We start from the raw sequence: 12,548 nt of genomic DNA on the forward strand, positions 1-12,548 counted from the left end.
TCATATATTTTATGGAAACTGCATTTTATATGTAATTTCATTTTAAAATGGGTAAGTATCGAAAATTTCATGAAAATCTGACTATTAGTTGATTTTTGCTAGATTTATTAAACACGGGTATGTTTTCGTGTTCGGAATGCTTACTACATGGAAATGTTATTTTAACATGTCAATTATGTAAACACGATTTTTGTCTTGCAATTTCATTATTTTTGTACAATGGAAATTTTTTTTGTTTTTTTTTTAATTATTACTGGTTTATTTTGCCCTTCTTTTAAATGGTACAAAAGTTATATTGATAATATTAACTTATAACAAAGTTACATCGTTTTACATATAGGGGGCAATGCCAGTTAACAGGTCCTGCTAGTAGTAAATATTTATAAAAAAAGAAATAAACAACAAAAAGTAAATATATCAACAAATTATTTAATTCTTCCAAATCTTGGCCTGTCAGTCTGAGAAAAAAGTTGTTTTTTAAAGATCTTTAGTGAAAGAAAAAGAAAATAAAACAGCAAGTAAGTCAGTTCATCTGAATAAAAATCAGTTGCTTCTCATTAGTGATATAAGAATCCTAAGTTGCTTGAATGGTGTGCCTAAATATCACACGAATAGAGAATCAGCAGGAGCCATTTGTCAAGCTTTAATTTAGCTGATATAAATAGTAAAATCCAATGTTAAGCGAATTAAAAAAATCTAATGGTAATATTCTATATTCTTCTATGACAAGCTCTATTTTCTATTTTATTTGTAATGAGCAAGTAAGCTACACAGATTCTTCAGTGTTTCATTCCTGTAAGGAATCGTTAGATAAAGAATGCATGGAATTCATGTTAAGTGTTACTTTGTGTTTATATATATACACATACATGGTGCTTCGCTAATCAATCAAATTCAGTTTCTCCCACAGGCCTTTGTATTCGCCAGCTAATCATCGTTGATATTTTTCTTATTTAATAATTTTTTTCTATGGATTGTAATCTTAACAAGTAAATTTTTTTCCGTGTATACAGCTTTTTGCTATCCTGCTTCTACAATTTGATAGATTTTCAGGGACTTGTGAAGTTTAGAATCTCAAACTTCTCATTTATGCATAATCTACACAAGCTGTGTAAATTTATACATATACTGTGACATCATATTATTTTCCACTCAACTATTAGCAAAAATCCGCTTTCTTTGAGCTTCCAGTAACTGGTCACTAGTGCTATTTTTATTCAGCATGTTTTTGTTTTTAGTGTTATTTTTGTTGTTACTATGCAGGTCAGCTTTTTTAATGCAATTTTTCTTCTTTTTTTTATTTAGTATTTTATTACTGTGTGCTTTTAATAGCATCTCTAGGTGTTCGCAGTAATGCTTGGGCAGTTTTAAGTCATTTTTATTAGCAAAGAGACCAGACGTTGATTGGGACTGAATGATGATCAACGGATGTTTCACACTTCCATATTTTTCTTGTCATCAAACATCAATGAAATCGTCCATTTTTAAATCAAATCAATTGATTGCCTGCTCTGCACTGGGATGTCTATCATATCAAAGAACCTACTGTTGATTTTATGTGCTAGGCCTTTGTGCATGTGCGGTAAGTAACCTTCTCAAATACACTTGTGATGCTAGGTTGCGTAAGTCTAACTTTGGTCAAACCCGCCCATTCCTTTTTTATCAGATTATTTCTATCATCAATGACATTCAGATACAAAACTTATCTAAGAACACGGCCAGGTACATAAAGTATGTTAGTGTAAAATTTCATAAAAATTGGCCCAACCGTTTTCGAAACGATAGGAAACGAACTCACACACAAAGTTCCTTTTATATAATAGTAGAGATTTTGCTATAGGGAAATATTTTGGATGAGATTTGGGAATTTTTTGCTAAGTTTAGTTTTTAGTATAACGATATTGTACCTGGAGCAATGCCAAGTGGCCTTGGCCAATAGTGTCAGATTGAAAAAGAAAAAGAAAAAAAACCTACAAATTTATTAAATATAGCAAGAAACGCAAATATAACTGTTTTCCAGGAATAAAAACATTCAACTAACAGATGTGACCTGTGACCCTGCCAGCATTGTTTGCACTAATGATATAAACAATGTAGAGTGCCAGAACAAGACTCAAAATCTGCAGTCTTCAACTTTTTTGTGTGCAGGTACCAAATGTCTACCTGAAATCCAGGAACAACCAAAGACAGGGATGTCAGTAGGAAGAGGAGAAAAAGGGGTTACATAAGCATCTGATCATAGGGCAGTGTATACTAAATCATATTTCTTTTTCTTCTATTTTTAATTTTGTTATAGCAATTGGGGTCTTGTTACTTATATTTAATTTCGATATTATGGTACCCACTATTTTTTAGAGCCGAGTTGTAAATGTTGCTCAACTTCTGAAATACATTTTCATCACTAGAATTATTGCTAAGCCTGTGTTCAATAGTTGTATGATTGATGAGGAAAGCCGATTGGATTAGGAATTTAAACATGTTGAATAAACATTATACCTTAAATATGGCCTGTATTTTCTTTTAAGTTTAGAGTAACATCCAAGGAATTAGTTATTTTTATATTAACCAGCACATCTACTCTTAGGCTTAATAACAACAAAAAAGAAAATAACTGAATATATATATATATATATATATATATATATATATATATATATATATATACAGTGATGATCATATTTATTGGCACGGTAAAATAAAAGTTAAATTTTGTCTAATAAATTCTAAAAAAGGGATTAAATTAAAGAAAATAACAAAGCATATTATGTATTTTTAACTGGCCTTTCCGATGCAGCAATCGGATTTTAGAAAAAATAAATAACAAAGGAACAACAAACATAATTGCAAAAAACCCTTGTTCAAAATTATTGGCACGATTTATTTAATAATCAATTGTATAGCCTTTGGCCTTGATTACCTTCCTCAGTCGCTTTTCATAATTTACAACCAAGTTGTTGCACTCTTCAGTAGTAATTTTAGCCCACTCTTCCTGACAATAATCCTCCAATTGAATAAGATTCTTAGGCTTCCTTTGCATTACCCTCAATTTTAATGTTCTCCATAAATTTTCAATTGGATTAAGGTCTGGGCTTTGTGATGGCCACTCCAAAACATTAATATGATTGTCCTCAAGCCATTTCTTAGTCAGTTTAGCCGAATGCTTTGGGTCATTATCTTGCATGAACCACCAACGACGACCAAGTGAGAGCTCTTTAGCAGAGTCTTTCAGGTTTTCATCCAATATTTTAACATAATCTTCCTTTTTTATGCTACCTGTGACCTTAACAAGTCGCCCTGGTCCAGAGGCAGCAAAGGATCCCCAAAACATCAAACTGCCTCCACCGTGCTTCACTGTGGGTATGGTGTTCTTAGGCAGGAAAGCTTCGCCAGATTTTCTGTAAATATAAGACACTTTATTATGGCCAAATAACTCTATTTTCGTTTCGTCAGTCCATAGAACACGTTTCCAGAATGCAACATCTTTATCAATATGACGTTTTGCAAAGGCTAGCCTTGCTTTCAGGTGCATAGGCTTCAATAAGGGAGTCTTTCTCGGACGACATGCTTTTAAACCAGCTCTCTTCAAAACTCTACCAACTGTATGTCGAGATACATTCACTCCAGAGGTGCTCTGTTCATCAACAATCTCCCCAACAGAAATCCTTGGGTTTTGTTTTACTTGTCGAACAATTTTCCGTTCATCTCTTGGGGAAAGAATCCTTTTTCTCCCTCTACCCTCTAAACTCATAACGTGGCCTTGCGATTTGAACTTGTTTATTATGGCTCTAACAGTGGATTTGGGAAGGTTTAGCTTCTTTGAAATCTTATCATAGCCCTCCCCATTGGTATGGCATGCTACAACAAGCTTCCTGACGTCTTCGCTGTGTTCCTTAGTTTTAACCATGGCGATTGAAAATTATAATTTAGTCACTTATAATAGTTTAAATAAATCGCTATCTAAAAATTATCTGAAAAAAATTATTCACTGAATTAGCGTTAAACAAGCATAATATGGCTATAAAAAAGTTCAGAAAGCACGTAAACCGGAAATTGATTGATATTATACTGATACTAAAAGAAAAACAAAGCCGTGCCAATAATTTTGAACAAGGGCTTTTTGCAATTATGTTTGTTGTTCCTTTGTTATTTATTTTTTCTAAAATCCGATTGCTGCATTGGAAAGGCCAGTTAAAAATACATAATATACTTTGTTATTTTCTTTAATTTAATCCCTTTTTTAGAATTTATTAGACAAAATTTAACTTTTATTTTACCGTGCCAATAAATATGATCACCACTGTATATATATATATATATATAAAAAGATTTTTATGGATACATAATTTTATAACACTTTTGAAGAACACCGAACGTAGTGTCATAATTAATCGCTGAGGGTTTCGGGGGGGGGGGTATATAAAGTTTAAATATAAACTATTAAAAAGAAACTTTCGAAAAGACCAAAATACACTTCTAAAGTATATTTCTCCTAAGCATAAATTAAATAAAGAAGATAAATAAGAGGTGGGGGCAGAAAAAAAATATATATATATATGAGAAATAGAGCAATCCTTACTGCAGGTATTAAATGGCTGATATCCAAAAAGATGTCAATATCACAGCTTTTCATTCCAAATCCATTTACAGATGATCCAAATAACACAACAGAACAACCTGTAAAATATCAAAATATACTTAATAATAAATTTGTAAAAAATTAACAAATTATTGATGCTATGTAGAAAAAAACATTCAATATAAAGTATATATTGACCACATCATTTAGTATAAAAATGTAATAGAAATCATCACTCTAGCAAACAACCTTGTGTTTGCTTAGCCTATAAAATGACAGCAGAAAATGTAGGAAAGAAGAAGAAAAGACAAGCGTAAATTTGTAGGACGTTTGGGGAAGAAACTACTGGCGCAGAAAGATCTTTTACATCTAGGGATCTCTACTGTGTGGGGGTGGGATTTAGCTGCCTGTCGGGTTTGTCGAGCATTCACCATTAAAATACTTATAGAACAGGCAGAGGGATGCAACATTTTGTCAATGGGACAGAGGCTGAAGCTTAGATGCCAGTTCAGGGCATATCAGATTGGCGACTCTCTTTTGAACCTTGTCTAGGAGCAAGAGACTAGTAGCAGATGCACCAGACTAAATACACCAGCAATACTCCATACATGGGCGAATGGTGGCCTTATAGAGGTACAGGATACTTCCGGGTGTTAGTAGTTTTCTAGCACAGTAGAAAGAGCCTACCTTCTTTGCAGCGGCTCTGGCAATGCTTTCAATGTAATTGTTCAACTCATGTTTCCTGTGAACGTTAGGCCAAGCAGTTTGAAAGATGTACTCTCAGATAAAAAGTCACTGGCCATTGCTATTGGTGGCAGAGAAGGTTTCTTGTAATTTCTTGTAATTATTGAAGGAAACTAGTTTAGTCTTGGCAGCATTGAATGTGACCATCCATTTTTGTCCCCATTCCACTACAGATTGGAGGTCATCCTCTAGTGTTTTTGCCATTTCTTTAGATATGTGTTCATTTGTTTTCCTGTCATGCCTCTTATAGAGTGTGGTGTCATCAGCATATATACCCATCTCACAGGCAATTTTGTCGGGGAGGTCATTAATGAATATCAGGAACACCAGGTCCAAGGATAGACCCCTGAGGCACTCCCGCATTTATATCATACTGTTTAGATGTACGACCGTCGAGGATAACCTGGATTTTTCTCTTATCTAAGAAGTATTTAATTATGTTAAGTATTCTACCAGTGATACCGTATGATCTAATTTTCCTGAGGAGACCCTCATGACATACCCTGTCAAAAGCCTTAGATATATCTAGAGCTACCGCTCTGCCCTCCCCCGCTTTGTCTAGTGAATGGTATATACGTTCAGAGATTACAGTGAGGATGTCTGCTGTGGAACGGGCTTGTCTAAACCCATATTGTTTGTCAGTCAGAAGTTTAGCATCTGTAAGGTGATGAACTAGAGCATGGTTAATTATGGTCTCAAATATTTTAGTGAAAAGTGGGAGGAGGCTAATGGGGCAATAATTTGATGGGTCAGTTCTTTCGCCCGAATTCTTGAATACTGGTACCACAGAAGCAGTTTTCCAACAGCCCGGAAAGCAAGATTCATTAAGGCATTTGTTGTAGAGTTTGGAGAGAACTGGAGCTACTTCGGCTGAGCACTTTAATTAGCAATACACATGAAAAAATTGAAATAGCTTGAAATATTTCAATATTGGTTTGCATAGAAAGAGCTTGATGAGCTAAGAAAGAATCTTTTTAAATTTTTCAAATCTGATTAAAATTAAGGAAGTTATGGCTATTTTTGTGCCTCACACGTTTGGATATTTTTCCCTCTTTAAGACCATATGCGTTTCGTCACATTTTTTACACTACTTTTTCAGTAAAAATGTCATATCTTTGTTAAAACACACGACTAAGAAATGAAATTTACCATATAAGTGTATTTTTGTACAAGGAATCAGAATATGCAACTGAAAATCTCCCAAAGTTTATGGTTTCCAAATAATCTGCAGTAAATGTGCATAAATATGCAGCAATTCCTTAAAAATGCCATGTATCCATAAACAGAAAAGAAGTTGGAGAACTCAAAGTTGAATTGTAATGTGCTTTATGTACAAAAAACTTAAATCTAAACATAAGACCATTTAAAAATGAATATATTGCAATATTTCTTTGGTATTATTGTAGATTAACACCTTCTGTTTAACCCCACTCAACTCCTTCTGACCACCCCTCCAAAATGTGATTCTACTTTTTAGGAAATTATGTATAAAATGCCATGAAAAACTTTAATGAAAGATAAACAAATTATTTTAGAATTGAATGTAAAATAATTTCCTATTACAGGTCATTCTAGCATTTTAGGGCAGTTAACTGTTTTTTTTTCTATGGGAAAATATGCATGCTTTTTTTTTTTTTTTTTTTTTTAAGATGATTATGTATAGTTTTAAGAGGGTTTCTATGCAATGAGAATATGGGGAGGGTTGCCATTCGGACTTTGAATTAATTGTAGGGGCTAAGGAAAATTATGTGTGAACATACTGAAAACTTGACAGAGACAAAGCTAACAAAAACAATATTAGAGGGGGGAGCGGTTAGTTTCACAAACATTTAATGTAAAATAATTCACCATTTCCTGGCCATTCTAGCATTTTAGGGCAGTTAACCAATTTATTTTTATGTGTATTTTTCTTTAAGGAAGGATCTATTTTTTGTTTGTTTGTTTTAGATGCTTGTATGCGGCTTACAGAGGTATTTTGTTGGGGGGGGGGCTTGCCATTCGAACTTAGTGTTATTGTTAAGGTTAAAGAGTGTTTTAGGAATACGAACCGTTACTTCATTTTTGTTTTGTTGTCCTAACTGCAAAATGCCGTTTCCATTTCAAATAAATATTTTACAGAAAGTTATAAATATATATATATGTGTGTGTGTGTGTATTCGACAGGTAAATAAGTCAGCAAATGTTATATTTAGTTTTAATTTAATAAGAAACTGCGTTGCGAAATTTCCAAGAAAATTCCATAAATTTGTTGATTTCTATTTTCGAGGTTGAAGGTGTTAATTCCATAGGCCGTTTATACTACGCTGGAGCAGGTTGTAAAAATATCTTTCGTTTAATAAGTAGAAAAAAAAATAACGAAATAAAAAGCTTCCTAATTGTAGTTTGATGTGTTTTCTTTTAAAATTTCAAGAATATTGATATAGATTTTGAGGGTTTGTATTACTATACACATAGATTCGAAAAAGTTGTCAAAAAAACAAATATATAACAAATGAATGTTATCAAAAGCAAGTTACTTTTCTACCTAACTGGATAATTTTTTAGTGTTTTTATTTAATGTAACATGTTTATTCAGCTTGAAAACGGTGTTTACTGATGTTTTGGAAAATTTAAAATGGCGCCCGACTCTTGAAACGGTAAGTTTGGGGAAAAGAGTTAAAAATAAAAAAGTAGACAAAATACTGCTAGAAACTCGCTCAATATATGTTACCGTGACATAGGCTGACATATATTCGGTGAGTTTTTAACAGTATTTTGTATAGTAAATGTACGTTTTTTGAGCTGAATAAACATGTTACATTAAATAAAAACACTAGAAAATTATCCAGTTAGGTAGAAAAGTAACTTATCTTGCCTTTGATAAAATTTATTTGTTATATATTTGTTTTTTGACAACTTTTTCGAATCTATGTATAAACGAGATTTTGATACTTATTTTGATTTTGAAAAAAAAACATTTGTGGCTGTTCGCAGTAAAACATTGTTTTAATTCGCTGTTCAAAACTAATTTAAAGAATAAAAGTGCATGCAAGCTATATAACTACAAAAGTTTATTTTGTTTTTTTAACCATGTTTTTAAATTTGACGAGAAATGTGAGAAATTGCAACAGATTCATAATGCCGAATTGGTTGGGATTGTTGTTATTATACATTCTGAAAACCGAATAGTTCTAAACTAATGTTATTCTGATAACAAAATAGCTCTAATTAAACATAACATTTATATTCATATTTTCATGTTTTTCTTAATTCGTTCTTGAATAAAAATTAAAGAACGCGTGTTGTTTACACTGTGCTATTGCTGATTCTACAGGCTGGAGCTGCTGCTGCTGCTTCTAGTAATACTAACTTCATTTGACCAAATTCGAGAAATAGAAACAATTTTTTTGGGGGGTAGGTCCTTTTAAATTATCAATTACCGCGGTCCTACTCAACATAAAATAATACTTTTAATTGATAAAGATAGTAAAAAGATTGATTTACTTACTACTGGGTGTCCGAAGAATTTTTTTTCAAAATGTTCAATACTCGTCATATTAAAGTCTTATTTTTAACACGACAAAAAAAGAAATGGTCAAAAATATTTCGGACACTTGACAATATTAAGATTAACACCTCTACTGATTGGTTCCCAAATTTCATGACGAAATTCTTCATACAATCACGGTACGGACCTTTAGAAAACAGGGGGGGTCATTACAAAACCTTACCGAAAACGCCATTTTATGACGTTCACATTTTTATCACTTTATTTGCTTAAAACTCTTAAAATATATAATGTACATTCATATTTATTAATTCATTTGAAAGTATATTCATTTCCGAACAAAACAGTAGTAATTTGAAGACTTGAAGTGCTTTGGTTTAAAAAATATGGCTATTTTAGTAGAACTACCTTGAAATCTGTGATTATCCAAAGCGTTTTTTCGTCCGTGTGTATTACTATTTTAATAGCACAGCTGGGATGAGATCGGGTCCACATGCTTTTAAAGTGTCAAGGTTTTTTTATGATAGCATGCACCTGAGCAGAGGTGATTTTTAGATCATCTAGCGTGGCGTCTGTCCGCAAAGGAAAGTCAGGCAGGAGGTGGTGGAAGGGTCCAGTGTGGAGTTTGAGGCAAACCGACTGGCAAGCATATTAGCCTTGTCGGTTGCTGAGCAAACAACCTCGCGATTGTTGGTTAGTGGGGGAATTGTTGATTGCCCATTATTTACTACACTGTTGTAGATTTTCCAGAAGTCATGGTTTCCTAATTTTTGTGCTTCAACGGGTTTTTTAATGGTTTCAGTAAATTCTCTCTTAGCTGTCGCTATTTCTTTCTTAATGTTACTTCTAGCTTCTATATACTTCTGTCTGTTTGAACTGGACTTATGTCGGTTAAATTTGCGGTATGCATGCTGCCTTTGAGCAATGGTAGTTGCGCAAGTAGAAGTAAACCATTGGGGAGAGTGGGGGTTGCTATAAAATTTCCGCATGGGAACATGTGCTTCAATTGCCGTTTTGAACCATTCAGTGGTCTCATTTGCGCACTGTTCAGCAGGAAGAGAAAAAATATTTCCCGATGGGGCATCTCTGATAAGATCTCTGATGGCTTCCCAGTCAGCTTTTTTATATCTTGTTGTTTTGAGCACTGGCTCTTCAGTTTTGGGTTTAGTGTTTAGGGCGATTTCGACCATTATCGCGATATATCCAAACAGTCAGCGAGGTGGGATCCCGTTTTGGAATCTCACTAGGTTTAGCCACTCTGATGAGTCGTAGACGACGAAACACATATCAGTGGATAATTATATTTCAAAAATAATATACATACTGCTCCTCATGTGGGGGTACCACATTGGTTAAAGGGAAAATTATTCCCAACTCGCATTTATTTTTCATTCATAATATTTTATAGTGTCTTACATGTCTCTTGGGACGGTATATATGCTTTGAAAAAAATGTACATAGTTTAATTAATTATGCCAATCGGAAAAAAATGTTATATATATTTGTATTTTTCTCTGTAGAATGAACTTTGCTTTATACAAGAAACTTATGGATGAGAACTCGGATGTGGAGAATGTATATTTTGATGGCAAAGCTATGGATGTTGTTCAAAAGTTTTGTTACCTTGGTGATATCATTGGAATACAGGAACGAGCAGGTGATAGTGTGATTACAAGAGTTAGGAGCAGATGGAATAAGTTCAGGAAATTTCTGTCATGACCTCAGAGGAAGAGTAAATGTGGAGAGTATCAGGAAATTTGTGCAAAACAGGAAACTTTGATAGCATGGTCACGTTGGAAAAAATGAGTTATTGGGTTAGTAGATGTAGAACAGTTCATGTAACAAGTCCATTCCACAGGGTAAGGCCTAGGAAAACATGCGAGGAAGTGATAAAAATGGACTTGAGAGAAAGAAGGATAAAAAAGGACTTGGGCAAAAATAGGTTTGGAAATCAGTTTCAATAAGCCGCCTAACACATGTCAGCATGCAAAACAAACATTAAACTGAATATGACGATGAGCATATCAACAATACTGCTAATCTCGAAGAATATGATGGAATACAAATACAGCTGAGAACTGTATTGCTCATGGAGCCATCTTTTGGGGATTTTTTTTATCCCTCATAACAAAAAGTCTTAAAATGCATTTTTCCGCCAGTACTACCTAATACTAAATTGATATTCACTCCAACACATGCTTAATGCCAATCTTTTAATATATATATATATATCATTTCTTTTATGTACATAAAATATTATAAGGAGATATAATATTATGTATCAATTTTCAGTACTTGCTTCAATAATGCTCAATACACAAGTAGAGTTATGTAATACGTTATGAAAATATATAGTAACTAGCAGGGGTGCCCGGCGTTGCTCGGGTGTTTGGAGGTGTATGCTGTGCAAAAAAACAAAAATGGTTAATTTTTTAAAATTTTGACCCCTATTATGATCCCTTAAAATTTATTGTTTCGGGCTCAAATCACTTTATTAAGTTAGATCCATGTTCAAGGAACCTATATCTAAAATTTCAAGTGTCTAGACCCAAAATTGTCGGAGGAGTTTGGTAGAGTTCTTAAAGGTCAAATTGTTGAAATTTGACCCCTTAACAGCCAAATTTCTGGCTGATACCCGTCACATCGATTTTCCCAAATCTCAGTACCCGGTATTTCAAATTTCGAGTCTATAGACTAAAAATTGACAGAGTTATTGCGTAGGGAAATGTACACAGACACACAGAAAGACAGACAGACACGTTCACTTTTATAGATATATAGATTAAGCTACACAGAATCTTCTGCATTTCATCCCCGAAAGTTTTAACCTGACAATTCACTAGGGAGATGAAATAAGGAAAATTCTGTGTAGCTTAATTGCCACATGAGGATAAAACATGGAAGATACTCTCTAGCTTAATCGCCAGATATTTTCATAACTTTCTACTTGCGTTTCAAGCACTATTAAAGTTTATACTGAAAATTAATACATAAAATAGATCCCCTTATAATATTTTATGTAGATACATGAAATAATCATATATATGTAATTTAACTACTTAAGGTAGTAATAATATAAAGTAATACAAGGTTTTACATCCTCGTAGAATGTGAAACTTTTTTAATAATTAGTTCTTACTTTGTGCTGAGTAGATCACCCCATTGTGCAAAACTATACAAAATGAACTATTATATAATTATATGTCAACATTGGGTCTGAAACAATTATACGTAAGGTGTTACTAATAAAAGACCAATATTTTGAAAAATGAGTAACTGTATCAGCGTCTGTTCCTTGTTATGTGGTACTTTGAGATATCTATATATCTATAAAAGTAAATGTGTCTGTGTGTGTCTGTGTACATTTCCTTACGCAATAACTCTGTCAATTTTCAGTCTACAGACTCAAAATTTGATATACAGGGTACTGAGATTTGGGAAAATCTTTGTGATTCGTTTTCGGCCAGAAATTTGGCTGTTAAGAAGTCAAAGTTCAACTATTTGACCTTTGAGAACTCTACCAAACTCCTCCGACAATTTTGGGTCTAAACACTTGAAATTTTTTATATAGGTTCCTTGGATATGGATCTAACTTAATAACTTGATTTGAGCCCAAAACAATAAATGTTAAGGGATCATAATAGGGTTCAAAGTTTAAAAAATTGACCGTTTTTTTTTTTTTTTTTTGCTCAACATACACCTCGAAACATCCGGGCAATGCCAGTCTGAAATGCTAGCATA

The 12,548-nt window shown here is 33.2% G+C and overlaps 1 protein-coding gene across 1 annotated transcript in view; it reads right to left on the minus strand.

Moving 5' to 3' along the window:
- Window positions 1–12,548, minus strand: part of LOC145246661 (speckle targeted PIP5K1A-regulated poly(A) polymerase-like) — a 72,902-nt gene that overhangs the window by 23,752 nt on the left and 36,602 nt on the right. The window contains exon 5 of the mRNA XM_080108372.1: window positions 4,577–4,674. Within this exon, the coding sequence (XP_079964498.1) occupies window positions 4,577–4,674 (98 nt within the window). The remainder of the gene's footprint in view (window positions 1–4,576; window positions 4,675–12,548) is intronic.

This window comes from Euprymna scolopes, chromosome 24, assembly GCF_053919585.1.
Source record: "Euprymna scolopes isolate OS-2025 chromosome 24, ASM5391958v1, whole genome shotgun sequence".
Lineage (NCBI taxonomy): Eukaryota > Metazoa > Mollusca > Cephalopoda > Sepiida > Sepiolidae > Euprymna > Euprymna scolopes.